We start from the raw sequence: 21,419 nt of genomic DNA, 5'->3' as shown, positions 1-21,419 counted from the left end.
GAGAAAACTGGACTGTGGTTACCAGGGGCAGTGGGAGTGGGGGTGGGGGGTGTGGGGTGGGGGGTGGGCACAAGGGGTGAAGGGAGTCATATATATGGTGATGGACAAACAAAAATGTACAACCCAAAATTTCACAATGTTAGAAACCATTAAAACATCAATAAAAATGTACAACCCAAAAAAAAAAAAAAAAATGTGTGCTACTTACTGTGTTCAAGAATTACACTTTCTCAGTTGTATGAAGTACTATCCCCCACTTAGGAATTTTGAAAAAAGTCAAGAACGTAACACAAATAATGTGAACGCTAATTTGTGCCACGGTAACACAATTAGAAAGATCCAATCAAATTCAACTATTTAGGATTCTTATTTACAATACATCTTTAATTTCACACAAGCCTATATAATAATAGAATTTCCTATATGTATATTATATATTATAACTAGAAAGTTTTAAAGAATTAAAAATAGTAACAACAGAGTTATACTTGCCTGGTCCAGCAATAGCCGCTAACATATCCAAAAGCAAGTGTACCTGTCTTGGCGACAGGAAAAGATGAATAGAGTCTATCTGTCCATCAATATCCAACTTCAAAAAAAAAAAAAAAAAACTATTCAGGATGAACACTCTTTATAACTTCACCACCTGAAATCCCAGTATATATATATTTTTTTTTGTGAGGAAGATCAGCCCTGAGCTAACATCCATGCCAATCCTCCTCCTTTTTTTGCTGAGGAAGACTGGCCCTGCGCTAACATCTCTGCCTATCTTCCTCCACTTTATATGGGACACCATCACAGCATGCCCTGACAAGCGGTGCCTCAGCGTGCACCCGGGATCCGAACCCCGGGCCGCCAGCAGCAGAGCGTGTGTGCTTAACCGCTACGCCATGGGGCCGGCCCCTGAAATCCCAGTATATTTTAATGCACTGAGATGAATACTGATTATTTAGTGTTAGATTCCTTCACCTAAGATTCTCTCAACTAATTAACGCAATCGAAATGAAAAGAATTAAAGGCCACCAAACTGTTATTCTAAGAGACAAAATCCTTCTGAGAAATTCCCTGTTGGCAAGTCCAACGTCACTTTTTGTCTCTAAGTTCTCTGAGTATTTAAAGTATTTGAGGAGTCTTAAGACATAGTCTCTAAGAAAGAATATTAAAGTAGCAGTGGTACAATATTCACTCCCACTATGATTTCAAAAAGACTCAAATCATAATCCTTAAAGATTCATTCAAACCAAGAGCAAATAACGTTGGCTTTCATAAGTTTGCCCAGGGATCACACTCCTCAGCAGAGCACACGAAGACCTTCTCTACCAAGGGTGCCTCTCTGAACGCCCACTGTGTTCCCCAAAGCCCACTCTCTGCTGGGCACAGGAGTGTAAGCCACAGCAGAAACACCAATGGAAGCGGGGCTCAGGTGGACTTCCTTTCCCTCTTCCAACTCTTTGTCCATTTTTCCTTCTAAAAATAAAAGCCCCATTCCACTCATCCTGATTCCTGTGGAGTATACTCTGACGAAAGCAATTACTCTCTTCTTCACATCACATTCTCACAGGCTGAATATGCCTGTCTTACTTTTCATTCACTTCCTCTCAGTTCTGATGTGAACACTGACTCCTGGTATCTTTACGCCATTTTGCAATTTAAAAATAATTCAATTAATAAAACACATTTCTGTTTGGAAAATGGCATCTTCCCCAGGAGAAAAACAAATTTCTTCTGATTCTAAAAACAAAAATAAAATAATTTACATAGTGACTTTGAGAAATTTCTATTATCTAATAATATAATATATTCTCCAATAATATTATCACCCTTTGTTGAGTACTGGGGCACCATGCTTTTATTGTATGTTCTTTAGTTCTTAGTACTGTTACTGTTTTACAGATGAGGAAACGGCTTCATGAAGATTAAGTGATATGCACAAGGCCATCTAACAGATTCAGAGCCAGGATTTTAACGTAGGCTAACCCAGATGGAAAGCCCTCTCCTTCCATGGCATGGCTGCCCATTCTGCCCTTAGAAGACTTGTTTTATGGGACTCCTTACTGACCACTGACATTCCAGGCCATGAATCAGCAAGGAGTTAAGGCTGGGGACAGTGGGAAAATCTCTTTTTGATCATAAGCCAAATTTTAAAATAGTTTTTTTAATTTCTTAGTATTGAAAGCATAATTCTGACCTTTGTTAGAATGAATGATCAAGTTTCATTTGTAATTTTCACAGAAATATTTCATTATTAGTACATTCTGCATTTGGCATACAAAGTACACATTACTTTCCTCTGGAAATAAAGATAGAACATAACTAAAATAACAAATTTCAAACTCAATGTAACATGGTAATTGAAACAAAATGTCTGTAAATTCAATACAGGTGGTCCCATTTTCATATGCAATGCATTCCTGAAAACATATGCTAAAATTGAATACGTGAAACACCAGACTTACATACTATTTGAGGTGGATACTAGCCTCAGAGAACTAAAAACAAAAGACATGCAATCTTTCATAACATTTTGAACCCACAGTTGAAAGACTTCAGTCTAATAAACATTGCAAAGAGACTCAAGATCTGACACTTTGAGCACCCCTAATTAATGCCATCTTTGTCTACACTGTATTAAGTTTATGAGATCTATGTTTCTCAGTGCTAACATCTAGAACTTTTATTTTTCATATAGCACTCATTTTCATAAATAAGAACAAAATGTACTCAAACACTCTAGTTATTACACAAAAATTATCATATAGGCAAGGATAGTAATATCTCCAAATATTAAACACTGGCTGGCAGACAATGCCACCATGCTTTAGTTCCAGACATTCATTTGTCACTTGATATAGAGATGTCCAAAAGTAATATCTGAAAGGTATTTATACAAATCAATGCATAATGTGCAAAAGTTTTGGTTTGCACAAAGATCAAATATACAAATGTTGAGGACTATCTATAATTAATCAAAACAGAACTATAAAAGTTATTGCTATAGTTCTTTCTTCTTAGAGAAATAGCAAATGCATTCCCCAGAGGCCTAAGTGCATTGCTTTCCCAAGGATGTTACCACAGCAGGGGATTCCCTGTAGTGTTTACACATACCTATGGCTTTGTGCTCCATTAATAATCCCATCACGTTATTTTAGGAAGAGGCTTAAGACCTGGTGAAAGGATTTCGTACCATCTGAGGTAGGACAGAGCAGTAAACAAAGAGGAGGGGGATGATCAGTAACAGGAATGTCGTCATTCTAATCACCACCTTCCTCCTCCTCCAACTCTAGTCAGGTGTTCCAGTCCAAGGAAGGATTCCTACGGATTCTTCAATCCTCTGAAAACCTTTTTATGTACATTCACGAGTACTCAGTGGCTCCCTTTTCCATGTTCCCACAGCAATTTCTATACCCCCTATGATATCTTTTATTAAGGCAAAGACTGTTTTCACTCATCTCTACATCTGTCCCAAGAACATGCACAGGGCCTGGCATACAGTAGTCACTCAAGCATCTACAGCTAGGTAGATCAGTAAACAAATAAATGAATAAATCCTGATATCTTCTTAATATAAACTATGTTTTACAGAGATTATAAAGAAAATTAGTTTTCAAAGTCTGAAAATAACACTTGACAAATACATATTTAACTGACTAAATAAATGCAAGTTCCTTGATTCTCCAACTGACTGCTCAATATTGTTCCCTAAGAAACAAGTACAGATGTCTTTACAGTGTCTTCAAAAAGCTATGAGACACCATGAAAGAAATCAATCTCTTTTCATAAATATTATACAGCCATAAAAACAGTCATTCCTTTCAAAATTCACATAGGTGGACATTTTTACACACATGGAATTCAACATCTCCTACAGTCAACTTCTTGCTTTCCAAATCTCTTCTCCTTTAAACTTAATTTTATGATGATAGAAAGATTCTTTACTAAATTCCTAGTTATGTGAACTACTGAATGTTCTGAACTACTGGAATGAGGAAAAGCAAGTGTAAGAGGCAGCTCTAAAACCAGAGCTGCAGCAGAAGGGCAAAGGCAGTCCTCCTGTGGATTCTGTGACCTAAGGACAGAGGCACCAGCTGAGAGCAAAACGCTGACTCCGGATAGCCTAGTTACAGGACAATCTATAGTAACCGACCAGCGAGTCACTGCATGAATTAAAGAATACTTGTAGTTTGTTTTTTACTAGAGAAAATAAAACAATACTGACCTTAGCTCCAGGAAGTACTTCATTCTGTTTCAACGTGAGACTCAACTCCAACCTACCAATTAGCCCTCCAATCTGCACTGGGTCAGAGGGTGCTACCTCTGGCAAATTTCTTGTTAGCTGTGGGTGTGGCTCATAAACAATTTTGGGATTCCAGCTAGGTGACAGCTTTGGCTCAGTTTCCTATAATAATGCCATAAAAATAAAGTAATTCTTTAAAATATTTTAGCGTAAATAAATTGAAATGCAAAGTACAAATGTCAACTTAAGAATGAAATATTTAACATGCAAAACTGTATCATGTGACAATGGATAAACCAGTATCTTATAGCTAGCGTGACACACAGCAGTATGTTAGCAAAGTACATTGGTAATAAAGGCAAACGGTGGAAAAGAAATTTATGAAAAAAGCACAGTATCTGTTCAAATTATAGCAATGAGAAAACTTAACAGACATTCTATAATTAAGAAAACTTGATTTATGAAATAACATAAAAAACAAATTATGGAATAACTGATTTATAAAAGGATTCTCTACTCTTAGAAGAGTTTGACAGAGTTCCTCAGCTTTTTTAAGATAAGATTTGTAAGATAAATTTTCAGCAATACATTCACTATGAAAGGTAAATGTGAATATTGCTTGATTTTACTGTTTTTATCATAAAAGGATATTAGATGTTAATATACCATTTCCCCCAAGACACAGTATCTAATGTTTCTCTAACAAATTAAGATACAGCACTGGTAGGAAAGGCATTAATTATAAATATGAGTGTTTTAAAATCTCAGAATATATATTCCCATTACTGAATATTTATGTTAACTTTCAGATCAGATGAAAACTCATTAACACATATTATATATCCTAGCAAAAGTGAATAGCTCTCATTTAAATCTTTTAAAAATCTGTGATTTAGTTTTTGGTTTTTGTTTTGTTTTTCTTACCACTGGTGCAGCTGAACACACTGGGGAAGATTTTGCTGATGCAGAAAACTCATCCCAGAAGAGAGAGACTCCAGAGAGCTGAAGTAACTTGTGAGCAAAAGCTGTGGGTTGATGTACATTAATTCCTGAGGACTCGTCAGCAGTTTCATCACAGTATATGGTTCTGAAAGTTAAAAACAAAAAGAGTATTTGCATAAAATTTCTAGTAAAACCTACTTGCAATTATAAGAAATGCACAGAGCTTTTAATTTAAAGGGATTTTTCAAGTATTAACATTCCTTAGACTATGCCTATAATGTGGGTTAGCATTACCACACTTTACCACAGTAACTATTTTCATGAAGAGACCTTGACCCCAAAAAGGATAACCTTAAGAGGCTCCTAAATTTGCAGGAAAAATTAATACCTTCCTAAAGTTAGCTTCAAGGAAAACAATTCCTGTACTCTCTCACAAATATCTCTTGGTAATAGTGAGACAGATTCGGCTCCAGGTCACAAGTCTGACGTGAATGACATTTCTTGAATTCTTATGACTATTCTATGAGTTCTTATGACTGACCATCAGCTTAAACAAAATACAGAATGTAGTTCTAAATGCATGAGGTTTTATATATTTTTTACCATACCATTTAAAGTAATGCAACCTAATTTCAAAGATCTGTTAACAATAACTGTTTCACTAATGGGTATGTTTTGTGAAAGATAGAAACCATAATGCACCTGCTTAAAATTTGGTCAATGCCCCCAACAGATTTATATACAAAGTGTCTTTGGTGCTCAGTGTACACACTTCATTCTGCTTATTTCTGTTGGCAGTTCAAACGTCATTAAGACACAGGTGAGGGGCCAGCCCAGTAGCAGAGTGGTTATGCACGCTCCGCTTCAGTGGCCCAGGTTCACCAGTTCAGATCCTGGGTGCAGACCTACACACCGCTCATCAAGCCATGCTGAGGCAGCGTCCCACATAGAGCAACTAGAAGGACGTACAACTATGACATACAACTATGTACTGGGGCTTTGAGGAGAAAAAGGAAAAAAGGAGGAAGACTGGCAACAGATGTTAGCTCAGGGCCAATCTTCCTCAAAAAAAAGAAAAAAAAAGACACAGGTGAACAATAACTATCTCAAATCAACACTCAGGAGTGTGTATGTCAATCGATCCCTGTTTTAGAGCTCCAAGTGGGCATACACAGAAAACTAAAAGTGATGTGTTTATATCTTTTTAAGTAAATCACTATTGTACATATTGGCCTTAAAATAATCTCACAGAATCCTCCAATAAAACAGTAGTTATAGCCTTTCTCACTAAAGCAGCCCTTAGATCACAGGAAAGCAAAAAAGCCTTTACATTAACGAGACATGCCTAAATAGTCCACTGCTCATATGAAAAAATTCCAACGGGAGTGCCTTAAATTCTGTAGCACTCAAATATTCATTATTTCAATTTGATATTAACTAAAAGAGAATTACTTGCTTTGAATTCAACATAGTACATATATATATTTATATCCAACTGGTACTTTTAAAGTTTTCAATAATAGGATTAGAACACAACTTGGAGAGCACAGCACTCTACTCTGAAATTATGCAATACATTAATTTAATATCAGCACCTCTAATCTCTAAAAGCATCATGAAATCTAATGAGTTAGATTTTATTATTTATAAAAGAAAAGAATAGGGTCATTTGTTTTCAGATACAAGACGTTTTACCTTTCTATCCGAATTTCAAGTGCAGTTCCAGTTTTGGAATTTTCTGGCACATGTTCAATTCTCAAGACAGTGTCTATAAAAGTGACTTTCACTCTTCTTAGCACTAGAGTAAACAGGTAACCGTCAACATGAGATCACATGTATACTAAATAAAAACTTCTAATGAAAGGAATAAATACTAAATTAGTTTAATAAGAACTTGTGAAATAAAAAAGTTGAATTTCTTTCCTTAAAAATCCGCAAATCTTGAGTTTGTAATAAATATTTGCCTTACTGAGCACTTACCACATGTTACATCTCAACAGACACCTGCAGCAATGACTAACACTATCTGTTGAATTCTAACCCCTTCATTATGTAAGTATAATAAAATAAACAAAGGGGAAACTAGGGTACAAAAGAATATGAAATTAAATTGTATACAATATTTAAAATAACCTCAATTCTAAAGTTCTGAAGTGAGACGAGTAATTCTTTTAAAAATCACTCTAATGGATTTTTCCTTATACAAGGCTTACTAAATAAAGGTACTAAATTGCTAAATAAAATCTAAAATTTTTTAAAATAATCAATAATGCCAAACCTGTTTCAATGGTTTCAGCAAACTTTTCAAGTCCTTCAAAAGGCTGCGATCCTTCTCCTTGTTCATCTGTTAGTTTCTGGCTAAGACATTCTTTTGCCAATTGCATACTGCTGGTCATGAAACTTGACCAATACATAGGCTCAGAACCAGTTGCTGCAGAAAATACAGATTAATCCTAAATAATTTCTCATAGTTACAACAAAGCCATTTCTTGAAATAACACATTTGAGATTTAAATATCATCTTATAATAACTGAGAAGAAAAATAAGAACAGATCACAGAAAAAAGTGCAGAGACATGTGCTCTCATTACATGATATATATCTGCCAAATACTAATTCATGTATTCATTCAACATTTAACGGGTATTTTACACACGCAAGTACTGTTCAAAATACTATAACTTTTTCTGTAAAGCGTCAGATAGTAAATATTTTAGGCTTTGTGGGCCATGTGTTCTCTGTCACCACTACTCAATTCTCTCACTCCAGTGCAAAAGCAGCCAGAGAGAATAAATAAATGAATGAGTATGGTAGTGTTCCAATAAAAATTTATTTACAAAAACAGGTGACAGACCAGATCTGGCTGGCAGGCCATAGTTAGCTGACTCTGATGTAGAGAACAGAAAAATAAAATAACTATTAATTCTGCCCTCAGAGAGCCTACAATATAGTGGAAGAAATGAGAGATGATTAAGAAGAATCAGTAGGCAACTACTGAGTGTCAACTGGAAACATTACGACAGCTAAGAGAAGAGGTTAATTCTTCTAGCTGAGGGAATTAACAGGAAATCAGTAGAGGTAGCAGGTGACCTAGGTTAGTATAAATGTAGATAGAACAGCATCCGTGGAGGAAGGAATACATGAACTGTGAAAAATCCTTTTCCAGATCTTCCCTCATGAGAGAATTCCACCACATTTCCTTACGTTATTCAAAACAAACTGACAGAGATTACTAAAATTATTGCCTTCCAAAATGGAATTTAAAAGCCCTTCTAAAGGAATATTTTTAAAGTAAAGGGAAAATATTTGACTTTCCATAAGGAAGTATTATTATATCTATTCATCACGGTTAAAAGATAAAATATTCTTGTTAATTAAATACCAGATTATTAAGGGGGATTTCCATGCACAGATTACCAATTTTCAAAATACATGTGCTATAACTCTAGTAAGCATAATTTAAACTTTGTTGTTTCAGACAGCACTTGGGATTATAATTCTTCAAGTACCTCTTTACAAACATCACTTGTCACTCAAAGAATTTAAATTCAGAACTTAAGATGATTTACCATAACTTTATTGGTTTATAAAATACACACACACACAAATACAAATACACACACATTCTCATACTTTTGCTGAACTATCTGAAGGTAAACCACAGACATCATAATACTCACTCCTAAATACTTCAGCATGTAACTCCTAAGAACAAGAACATTCTCCTGCAAAAGCTCAATACCATTAACACTCCCCAGAAACACTGACACAATAGTATCATCTTACATATATTCCATACCCAAATTTCCCCAGATGCCCCAATAACACCCTTCATAGCAAAAAAAAAAAAACAGGACTATATATTACAGTTAGTTATTCATATCTTTAGACTCCTTTAATGTGGAATGGTTCCTCCACCTTTCCTGTCTTTCATGACACTGGTATTTTAAGGGTACCAAGCAGTTAGTGTACAGAATTTCCCTTATTTTGGATTCGTCTGACTGCTTCCTTATGATGTGATTCAGATTAAGCACTTTTAGCAGGAACAGTACATAAGTGATATTGTGTCCTTCTCAGTCCAGCACATCAGGACACACATGATGTCAGTTTGACCCATTACTGATGAGGTTAAGTTCGATCACTAGATTAAGGTGGAGACTGTCAATTTTCTCCACTGTAAAAGACTTTTTTCCCTTCGTAAATAATATATAATCAGTGGGAGATATTTTGATACCGTCTAAATATCAAACTCCTCATTAATCTTTCACCAAATGTTGTTAGCATTCATTGATGATTCCCATCTATATCAACTGTACTATGGGGCCAAAAACACGGTGAAATTCTATCATTTTTTCTATGTTTATAAGTAGATATTCTACTGCAATGAAGACCTTCCCCTTCTCCCTGCCTCCTTTACATATTTATTTATTTGTATCAATATAGACTTAGGGGGTTTTTTCATTTAGTGTGTTATAATTCATCATTGTCATTCTTTTTTCCCAGATTTGGTCAATGGGAACCCCTTCCAGCCCATCCTATGTCCTTTTAACATTTCTCCATCAATCTTTGAGCACTTCTTTGCTGTCTAGCACAACACTTTGAATCTTAAAAACACAAGTCACTGTAGATAACTGGTAACAAATAAACCAAATCATCTATATACGTAAGTTCCTGTGGATAAACAGGAAGAGAGATAATTCTAAAGGTACAACCACATACACCGTACATAGACCCAAGTCTTAATATTTTATATACTGAAAATCTCACAAATACAATGCTAAGTAATAAATTAAATACTGAATTTAATGCAATTAGGTTATCTTTCCAATCTCTGAAGAATAAAAACAGAAACAAACAAAACAGAAACACATAACACACCTACCTAGGCGAGGTCTAGGTCGGAAGACCATTTCTAATCCTTTCACTTCCAGTGCACAATTATCCTGTAGCAAAGAGCCCCATGGAACTGACAGAGAAATTGACTGTATGAAGCCTTCAGTGACTTCTAACGGCGCATCTGCTGACTCCAGGATCTCATTGAGACACTAAAGAGAAAAACCAAGTACATTCTGAAATCACAAGAACAAGAACTTAAATTGTTAACTTATTCAAAGATGCTGAACATGCTCATACATGTGCCAGGCACTCAGGCTAAAGTAAGCAGAGACCAAGATCAAGATGATTCCCAGTCCTCACTAAGCTTACAAGATAGCTTACCACAAAAGACACACATAATTAAAGTGTGATGAGTTGCATGACAGAGGAAATACACTGTGCTATTTGAGCATGTAAGAGAAACTAATCTGGAGATTCAAGGCAGGCCACCAGAGGAAGTGTTATTTTAAGCTGAGACCAGAGAAGGACAAGGAGTTAGCTAGGCAAAGTGGTCCAGGTAGAGACAAGAGCACGAGGAAGGAGTCAAAAAAGGAGAGCTCAGAGAGTACAACCACACATATTGGAGATAGAAGAGTATTTGGGGGGGAAAAAAAAAAAAAAGCTGTTTTAGGCTTTAGTGTAATGTGCCAGGGTGATGAGCCAAAGATAAAGCTACATTAGATAAGGGAGTGGAATCCAAAGAGCCTTGTAATTCACGTTAAAGAGTCTGAAATTTCTCTCAAGGGCAATGTGAAGCCACTGAAAGATTTTAAGCAAGGGCACCATAATGAGACTGGAAGCGTTAGCAGGCCACTCCTGCTGTCCATAGAGCATGTGTCGGAGGAAAGCAAAAGAGAAGCTAGAGAAATTGGTTTGGCAAAGACAGTGACACTGAGGACAGAAGTGGATGGATTTTTGTAATATATTAGGAAGTAGAATTAATTGGTATCATGAAGGGTAAAGTCAATAAAGAATGACTCCCAGGTTGCTGGCTTGGGCAACTGCTCAGATAGTGGTGCCATTTCCTGAGATAGAGAAACCTGGAAAAGCAGGTTAGGAGGAAGATGAGCAGTTCAGTTCCAAAGAATACATTTGAGCAGACATCTAGGTGAAGACGTCTAGGAGGCAGCTAGATATTCTGTTCTAGAGCTCAGGAGAGCCCTGTGGGCTGGAGATGCAGAAGGGCATTATAAACACAGAGTAAATGAAGCCACGTGAGTGAGGAGAGACAGACAGCCTTTGGGAACTTTTGTGGAGTAAAATGATAAGAGGCCTCGGACAGAATCCTGATAAACACCAACATTTAAGAAGCAGGTTAAGAAAGAGTAACCTGCCAAGTAAACTATGAAAAAAGCAAACAGAGAGGTAGAAGGAAAATCAAGAAAGCCTGTCCCCAAAAATAGTGGAAAGACAATATGAAGAGAAGAGTGGTCAAGTGCAACAAAAGCTAACAAGAAGTCAAAGATTTGTAAATGTCCTCTAGATTTAGTGATATTTTAGGGTATTGGTGATCCTACTGGGGGCAATTTCAGTGGAGTGGTAAGGCAAATCAGACTACAACAGAAGGAAAACAGAATGGATGTAAATACAGTTAGCAGAATAATTAAACGTGTTTTTTGACAGAAAATATACTTTTTAAATTAAAATAAGTATCTATTAAATGCCAGTTTACATGGAAGGTACCTCCTGCACGCTTTTGCATAAGGGTAGTGTCGTAATTCTTTGTCTACAAACCTAAGGCTGAATATTGAGACTTGGACTGGCTCATGTTTTATCATTGGAGGTCTCTACTTTAAAAGACTTTCTTCACGCTAGCGTTTGTGTAACCCTACAGACTTTCAAAAGAGCACGTGGGCGCGAATGGTTTTAAGGTATAAACATCCAGATCCTCAATTTCCAAATATATTCTTTCCTAACACTTACCTTCCTGAGAAACGCACTCAGAGCAGTGGCATCACGCTGGGTCTCCTTTACCATATTCCCAGTGCAATCTCATTTCTCCCACATAGTCAAAAAGGCATATCTTTTTCCCTTCCTGAATCCTCCCCTAACCACTGCCTAGGGTATAAAGATCTCTAGGCAGGGCCAGAAATAAGTATTCTGGTCTTTCCCTATCTTATACATATTTTTGGCATGATACTCAAGGAAAATCAAAGAACTGATACTGCTATTGCAAAATTCCTTCAATTCTCATCTACTTATTTATGACATCAGTGTCTCTCACTTATAACTATTTTAAAAATTTAGAATGAAATTTATGCTGAGCCCTATCAAATTCTAGTTGGGAGTATATTCATCTATGGATACCCGAACTAATCAGAGAAAAGGGGGAAACAACCCACCCATATCATTAGGAAATATATTTCCAATAAAAGTTTTTATGTTCAATTATTCAAATGTACATTTATATTGTTTCGATCAACTGCACTTATAATTGTAATAACATAATCCAGAGGAAAAATTTTAACACTTAACGCCTAAAGATTATCTGAAGAAGCTACTGATAAGTTAAGATCAATATGGTAAACCCTAGAGCAACCATTAAGAAAACCACTAAAAAACAAAAAAAAAAATTGTGGATGAATCATTAAAGAAATTAATATGTTACATTAGAAAATATTCACTTGCGAAAGAAAGCTTAAAGGTAACAGGAAAATTTTAAATGTGATCAATTTCAATTTAGTTACATGTTCTTACTGTAGAGAAATGATAGCTTGATCAATAAAAGACAAGCATAAAATATATAAATTATGATAAAACCTTGCAGAGGAAGTAGGATGCATATATGAGTTCAATCGGAAAAAATACGTTAAATTTTCAACTAGTAATAAAGAGCTTGTTCAGCATTTTTTAAATGTATAATGGTGGGTATTTAGATCCTACTGAGTGAAAAAAATTATATTTTTATATCAATATTTACAACACAACAAAAATTATCCTCTACAACTATTTAAACTTACAATGAAAAGTTTTTACAGTCAATTTTAAAATGAACAAGGAATATGGTAGTTTTTCAAAATTCAAGAGAAAATTGAGCAAACATGACTGAAGAACACTCCTTTAAAACACAGCATGTGTTCAGGTCATAGGCTCAGTCACCTACTAGCTGGGTGGCTTTGGACAAGTTCTTAACTTCTGAGTCTCAATTTCCTCGTCCATAAAATAGGGATAGTACCTATCTCATAGGGTTATTGCGAGCATAAATGACATCATAACATGTAAAGCTACCAACATAGTTCCTGGTACCAAGTAAACACTTTATAAATGTTGACTGTTGTTCTTTATTTTCCACAATGCCTACCCAGTACAATGATGAGCACTATTAGGAATTCAAGGTGTGCTTGAACGTATGAAGAAAAGCAAACATTAATTTATATGTTTCTTTTTAATACACACCAGAAGACTAACCAGGAAAAGAATACATCCTTATTAATCTAAACCAAGGCATCAGAATTCAAATAGAGATAAAATAAAGCATAAAAATTTGCAAGAACTGATTTAGACCAATCAATATTTAATTAGCATTTACTATATACAGAACACCACATTATACTATTTTATACCTATATCATTGCATTAAATCCTCCAAGTAGCCCTCTGAATTAGGTATTTTTGCATCCATTTTACAGATATGGCAACTGAGGATCAGAAAAATTAAGTAACTTGCAAAAAGTCTTCAATTAATCACTGCAGAAACAGAACTATAAAAAAGAGAAAGGGGATCAGCCCAGTGGCGTAGTGGTTAAGTTCACACGCTCCGCTTCCAGAGCCCAGAGTTCACAGGTTCGAATCCGGGGTGCAGACCGACGCACTGCTCATCAAGCCATGCTGTGGAGGCGACCAGCATACAAAATAGAGGAAGATGGGCACAGATGCTAGCTCAGGGCCAATCTGCCTCAGCAAAAAGAGGAAGATTGGCAATAGATGTTAGCCCAGAGCCAGTCTTCCTCACCAAAGACAAAGAAAGAACTATATTGTCACAATGGAAGATTTTGCAGGAGGCTAAGCAAAATCATGTGCTAACAACATAATTCTCAAAAATGTAGTACTTGGGCTTGGGAGGTGGTCTTATAGAACAAGCTTTTAAAACTAAATGGAAAAATTCTCAATCCCTTTAGTACTACCGTTTTTCAAAATGCAGTCAAGGACCATATGCATCAGAATCTCCTAGGATGTTTCTTAAAAATGCAGATTTTCGGGTCTTTAGAACCAGAATCTATAGGAAAGGAGCCTAAGTCTGCATGTTAGCAAACTTCCCAGGGGAACCCAATGCTGCTAATGTTTGAGAAGCTCAAGTCTCTTGAATCTTCTGAAGTACTATGGTGCACAAAAAGAATACAGGAGTCACAAAGATTTAGATTTGAAATCTGGTTGCACTGCAAATACTAAGCCTGAGTAAGTTACTTAACCTCATGGTAAAATGGAAATGATTAACACTGAACTTAGAGCAAGAAAATGTATATAAAAGCCCCCAGTACAGTACTTAGAGATGGAAGGTGCTTAATAAATGGTCACATCAAAAGCAAACTAAAATCCCCTACCTTGACTCCATGTCCCCTCTAATCATCAACTGCATTTCTCTTTCTTTATAGTCTAGGTAGCTATCTGCTCAAACCACAAACTACTATCTGCCTTCTAACCCTTAGCTCCTCTGAAACTACTCTTAACCGCCAATAAACTGACAAATGCAACAAACACTGTTCAGTCCTCATCTTCCTTAAATTCTCATCTCTATCTAATTCCTATGGCCACTTCTCTTTTTGGAGTTCTAACTTTCCTTGGCTTCCATAACACTCTTTATGCTTTCAGTCTTTTTTCCAATCTTTTACCACTTAAAATGTTGGCATTCACCGAAGTTTCATCTTCAGCCTTTTTTGTTTCTCAACCTAATCTACATACTGCCCATGCACTTTGTGCCGTTCCAGTGTTTCAGTTACTACTGATACTCTGATAACCCAAATCTTTATCTCCAGCTCTTCCTCAACGCCAACACTATAGCTCCCACTGCCTTCTGAGCATCTCTATCTGGATGTTCCAAAGCCCCCTCAAAATCATATTAAAACTTATTCTCACCCCAGTCTCAATCTCCTCCTTTCCTAGTACCCCCACCACGTGGGGGGTGGAGGGCAAGGGACAACCTTCTCCTTCTCTACTAGTATTTGCTATTTCACCACCAACCTAGTGCCTCAGGCTATGTTCATGCAAGATTCATCCCTCTACTTGTGTTTTTCATTTTTTCATATCAGTTTTAAAAGAAAAATTTAGAATGTTTGACTCTAAAAAGAAGCCCATCATATAAGACAAAAGAAGTTCAGAACTGCTAATTTCATAAATTATTTCCATAATTAAAAGTCTGAAATTTTTGTACCATAATGTTATCTCTGGGAGAGATGGAATTAAAGGCTATTATTTCATACTTGATCTATTTCCTTATACATATATATATCATCTTTATTTCTTTACTGTTTGAGTTTTTTGCAAGGAGCATATATTAGTTATACAACAAAAATAAACAATTAAAAATATACCAAAGCATTTTTTTGTTTTTTTTGGGTCAGGAAGATCAGCCCTGAGCTAACATCCACGCCAATCCTCCTCTTTTTGCTGAGGAAGACTGGCCCTGAGCTAACATCTATTGACAATCCTCCTTTTTTTTCCCCCTTTTTCTCCCCAAAGCCCCAGCAGACAGCTGTATGTCATAGTTGCACATCCTTCTAGTTGCTGTACGTGGGACGCCGCCTCAGCATGGCCGGACAAGTGGTGCATCAGTGCACGCCCGGGATCCGAAGCCGGGCCGCCAGTAGCAGAGAGCGTTCACTTAACCACTAAGCCATGGGGCCAGACCCTATACCAAAGTATTTTAAAGTGTATATAGGCAATGACAGCCTCTGTAACATGGGGATCTGTCAACATTAGACAACTATCTAGAAAACTGAATTTGATAAAATTCTCTTCTCGATAAACAACAAATTTTCATTTGTCTCAATTTTGTGGCTACCTTAAACTTTAAGTACAATAGTTCAGAAAGTTTTACTACAGCATTGAAGAATAATATTAAAAGAAAAAATATTGTAAATGTTAATAGTTCTGGATAGAGTCAACAGTTCAAGAATTTAAACTGTGCCATGAAGCTGCAATATAAAGTCCCTAAGTATAAGATATTCAAAGAGGTTACACTTATATACAGTCTTACACGCACTTGGGCAAAATCCCCTCTCTCCTATATCATAAGGTACTTAGAAATGCTCTCGTTCCATGAAACTCCAAAGTCTACTACAGTGTATGAATAGGACAAAATTCTCAACCTACCTGGCCAAGCTGATTCCCTGTTATTTACTCAGGCAACACTTTCCTCATTAGTCCACCAAGGTATATCCACATGATTCGATAATTCTTAAACTAAGCAGAGCCACCTGAACTCCTCAGCAAATAAGTGTGCTATCGTAGAATACCTTCGAGTTCTGCTTGTTATGTTTAAGGCCATTTTGCTTTCAATTATCATCAATGAGTTTCATGCATACAGATAGAAAAAAACAAGGTAACAATGGTCTCTACTACAGCATTTGGCAAATAACTAGTAATCAATGTTTCTTGAATGTAAAATAATTTTATTATACATACCAGTACAGTATAAATAGCAAAGCAACAGAAAGATTATTAAATTGAAATTTAAAGTCTTCAATGTAATAAACTGTTCACGTCTATCTTCCTGGACATGCTGAACTTCTACGAGAAAAGGGTCTTTATCTAGTTCGCTGCTATATTCCCTGTCCCCTCATAGTGGCACATGCTGCGAGCTCAATAAATGTACTGAACTAAGTAATGAAAAAACTTCAATAAAAAAATAAGAATAAAGTCATAGTCCTAAGGAGTGGAAAGAGAGTCATCAAATCCAACCTCCTATCCAAAGAGAATTTCCTTCTTTCAACATTTTGCATTTTTGACCACTTCAATGGGAAAAAAACTTCTGAACTTATAAGACAGCCCATTCCAATTGCGGAAGAATTCCAAACCCCTTGTCTCTATTCCTCCCTCCCACTTCAAGCCCTTTTAAAGTAGTGATCTCCAAAGGGGGGTATATATATTCCAGAAAGAAAAACAGATGATCTATGTACAGGGATGTGAGAAGAAAATTAGACATTCTATATTAAATTTTTCACATTTTTAGATTTAAAAGTTTTACTAATATTCAACATACAAATAGGCATTGGCACCCTCACTCCAGCCATCCATCAGACTAGCACAAAGACTAGTAGTTCCACCATGGGGAAGAGTGAAGGGTGGTGCCCTCAGCTGGATGCTCCCCTTCAGCACACTGCAACTTACTTGAGCATATTATATTCTACATAATAAAAGCAGACCTTTGAACAGTAGAATCTTTGTAAAGAGACAGGAAGTGACAATAACTTTCTGATTTCCTGGGTTTTCAATGGCCTAATGTTTACGAGTTAAATTTAAAGATGATAAGCAATTTTCTTCTACACAAAGAGAAGAGTTCTAGATATGCTAACCATCTATGTGATGACAGATGGCTACCAGTAGTATATGCTACCTAGCAGGTACATTCCAAAATACAAAACACACTTTATCCTGTCAAAGTAAAGATATCACTTCAATAATGAGTGAGAGGGGCCAGCCCGATGGTGCAATGGTTAAGTTCTCAGGCTCCACTTCAGGGAGCCTGGGGTTTGGGAGCCCAGATTCTGGGTGTGGACCTACGCACCGCTCATCAAGCCATGCTGTGGCAGTGTTCCACATACAAAGTAGAGGAAGACTGGCACAGATGTTAGCTCAGGGACCACCTTCCTCAAGCAAAAAGAGGACGATTGGCAACGGATGTTAGCTCAGGGCCAATCTTCCTCACCAAAGAAAAAAAGTTTAAAAAAAAATAAATAATGAGTGAGAAAGTAACTGCTCTTCAAAGGATACTTGTACTAAGGGGAGAACATTTTGAAAAATTATATTTGGAAATATTTCCACTGTTACATGATTTTGTTGCTGAAATATATCTATTAAAAATACTATTTTTTCAGTCATTATCTACACAGATTATAAGAGATTTGAAAACATGGAAAGATTATTCCAATGAATCTAAAAGTTTTCTGAACAGAGTTTTTAAAAATAGGTTTTAAAGTTAATTTTTTATATATATAAAAATCAAATACCTTCCAATTAGCAAGACTAACTGATTGAGATCAAGGAAGAAGGGAACGTCACAGCAATTTCAACACAATCCTGTGCACAACTGATGGTTGAGAACTGAAACATTAGTAATGTTGCCAACGATGCAATTCTTCCATTTGGATCTATGAATCTTCGTGAGGTATCTTTTTTTCAGTCATGACAGTCATTAAAATCAAATGTCAAAAGTAACTGAATTTGGAATCAAAACTTTGAATAGTTTATATCTAAGTGTCACATCAAGATTTATCTTAGTCATCAACACAGCACACTATAATTAATAAATCAATAAATCGGCAACAGCAAATGTATACTGGATGCTTTACTTGACATTATCATTTTTGTTAGGCATATCCCTCACCTTCAAGGAGCAGAATAAAACATAATCTTCAGATTAAATCTAGCCATAAATTATTCTGCCAACGATCCTGAGGTCAACGATCCTGAGGTAAAATTCAAATATCACCACCTCTGGGCCGGCCCCGTGGCTTAGCGGTTAGGTGCGCTAGCTCTGCTGCTGGCGGCCCGGGTTCGGATTGCGGGCGCGCACCGACGCACCGCTTCCCCAGCCATGCTGAGGCCGCGTCCCACATACAGCAACTAGAAGGATGTGCAACTATGACATACAATTATCTACTGGGGTTTTGGGGAAAAGAAAAAAGGAGGAGGATTGGCAATAGATGTTAGCTCAGAGCTGGTCTTCCTCAGCAAAAAGAGGAGGATTAGCATGGATGTTAGCTCAGGGCTGATCTTCCTCACAAAAAAAAAATAAATAAATAAATATATATATATATATATATATATATATATATAAAACCACCTCTGATTTCCCATGAGGATTAAACAAAACCACACTAATTCAGGTGCCTAGCAGAGTGTCTGAAATAAATTAATGCTCAATAAACATTAACTACCCTTTCCTTGGCTTGAAGCCATGTGATTAATGAATTAAGAATTAGATAGGTTTGAATTCTCATTGTACCACTTGCTAGTTGTGTGACTTGGGGCAAATTATTTAACTCCATCTGTAAAATGGAAATAACACCCCACCTTATAGATCATTAAAAGAAAAGTCATGAAAGAATAATGCATAAAGCCATTCAACCCACAAAAGACAATTAATAAATGTCCAACCCTCCTCCTTCAAGATAGCCTATTCATAACTGTACCAAAAGTATAGATTCATGGGTGAATTAAAAAAAAATCCATCAGAATCCCTATCTTCTAGTAAGAATTACAGCCATACAGTACCCTAACACCCGTGCCCGGCAAGGAGTGTACACTCCATTAATGTTTATTGAACTCAGGTGAATTATGTGCATTGTCACTTGGCTAACTGTGGCAGCCAGGGCTAGCCTGATGTGGGACTAGGTCTTTCTGCTACTCAAACCAGGGTTCTTTCCACTATCCTGTGTACTCTCTCTCGTTTAAGTCATCTACTTACTGATAAAATTATATGCTTATTCATATTGGTACAAGTTAAAGGTCATAATGAGGTGTTACCATAATTTGAGTTTTTTAGGTTTCTATGGCTAAGGAAGTCACTACTCTGTTAAAAATACTCTTACATAAAAGGAAAAAAAACACTTAAGCTTCTTCCTTAAATCAGGAAGAAAACAAGGTTTCCTTTCATTTGGCACAACTATCATAGGAAAGTCACCTATGTTTATGATTTCCTAAATGTAAACTGTGTAGGAATGTTTTTAGGATAGCAAAATTCTAGAAAGGTACAAACCAAACCGTAAGCAGCAAACTCTAGTGCAATAAATAAAGCCACTCTATTCTTGTCAAACTCAGAGCTGAATATACTTTAAGCAAAACACTATGCATTGAACATACAAATGCAGGTACAACTGTACGCGGCGCGTTGAAATACACATGAAGCACCTGTAAGACACAATGAGTCAACCCACAGCTCTGGAGGATAAATAGATAACAGGTTTTAAAATGTCTGAAAATTGCAGCTTCAGCGCTTTCGCAACACCTGCGTTTACGATCTGTCACGTGAAGCAAACAGGCATAATTAAACGGCACTACTAGGGCCACAACCATTCCCAGGCTGGCCTTGTTAACCTATCGTCAAGCAAAAGCAGGCAAACCGGCAGAGGCCTGCACCTAACTTTCTTCCAGATGGCAAACGCTGTCACGAGACCGCGGCGTTTGAGTAGCCAACCCAAAATAAATAAAGGAGTAACTGGGAATTCTGACATCCCCAAAGGCCCTCCTCATCCTTAATCTTTCCGGAGTGTCATCGCATGAAACGGGGTTTGTATGCCACAGAACCCCGCGACCCCTCCTGCCCCGAGGGGCAGCACTGGTCACCTCCTCCGATGGACCCCTTCCGGCCAGCTTCCAGACCCCAACCCACTGACAACCCATTCGCATAGTGCAGACTTCACTACCTCTGTTCAGTTTCCGCAGCACGTGATTTGGGGGCGCAAACTTGCTAGAAACAGATTTAACAAGACTTGAACCCATTTCTCTGAGCCCTGCCACACTTGGATCCAAACAATTCCCAGGGAACGTCACCAGTCTTAGATGACACTCGTTCAAATCGCCCGAGGAGGGGAGCGAGTCCCGCCCGGCTGGCCGCCGGCAGCTCTTACCCATTTGTCCAAGGGGACCTGGGCGAGGGACCCGGTGCCCTGGTACAGGTCCAGGCTGAGCTGCTCCAGGCTCAGCTTCTCCTGCAGGAAGTGGCCCAGGTACCTCTGCAGGAGGTACCGACAGGCCCTCTTCTTGATGGACTCTGAAAACGGCCAAGGCATGATGAGGGCTGGCAGCTGGGCCGGCGGGGGCTGCGGCTCTGGCCTTGGGGGCGCAGGCTCGGCTCCAGGCCGCGGCGGCGGTGCCTCGGGTCCCGGCCGGCGTCCCCAGACCGCGGCGGGGCCTAAGCCCGAGGTGGCCCCTCCATGCCCTCACGGCGCCAGGCGTCCCTCAGGGCGACCCCATCGCCTGCGCCGCCCGCGCTAGGCCTGGCGGGGACAAGGCGGAGGAGTTCCCGTCGCCCCAGGCCCGGGGGCTTCCGCGGCGGTCCTAGTGGGCACAGGGAAAAGGTGCGAGAGAGCGCGCTGAGACGCGGCAAGGGCTGAGGCGGACACCTCCACCGCCGCGGCGCAAAGAATTTGTTGTCATCCGCCAGGCGCGCTCCCGGCTCTGGGGACGCTCCCGGCGCGTTCGCGAGACT

At 37.8% G+C, this 21,419-nt stretch overlaps 1 protein-coding gene across 2 annotated transcripts in view; it reads right to left on the bottom strand.

Moving 5' to 3' along the window:
• The window catches only part of ATG2B (autophagy related 2B), a 71,728-nt gene extending 50,312 nt beyond the window's left edge, over positions 1–21,416 (bottom strand). For both annotated transcript variants that reach the window (XM_087447979.1, XM_087447980.1), the window contains exons 1-7: positions 20,839–21,416; positions 10,059–10,221; positions 7,455–7,607; positions 6,872–6,974; positions 5,159–5,321; positions 4,217–4,396; positions 493–589 (exon numbers count right to left, since the gene is read on the bottom strand). In XM_087447979.1, coding sequence (XP_087304105.1) covers positions 493–589; positions 4,217–4,396; positions 5,159–5,321; positions 6,872–6,974; positions 7,455–7,607; positions 10,059–10,221; positions 20,839–21,000 — 1,021 coding nt within the window. In that variant the 5' untranslated portion in view covers positions 21,001–21,416. The remainder of the gene's footprint in view (positions 1–492; positions 590–4,216; positions 4,397–5,158; positions 5,322–6,871; positions 6,975–7,454; positions 7,608–10,058; positions 10,222–20,838) is intronic.
• Positions 21,417–21,419: the final 3 nt, after the last annotated feature.

Source organism: Ceratotherium simum, chromosome 24 (assembly GCF_057802395.1).
Source record: "Ceratotherium simum simum isolate JZ-2026a chromosome 24, ASM5780239v1, whole genome shotgun sequence".
NCBI classification, from domain to species: Eukaryota; Metazoa; Chordata; class Mammalia; order Perissodactyla; family Rhinocerotidae; genus Ceratotherium; species Ceratotherium simum.
The sequence above is the reverse complement of the archived record's forward strand: the minus strand, read 5'-3'. Positions and strand labels throughout refer to the sequence as shown.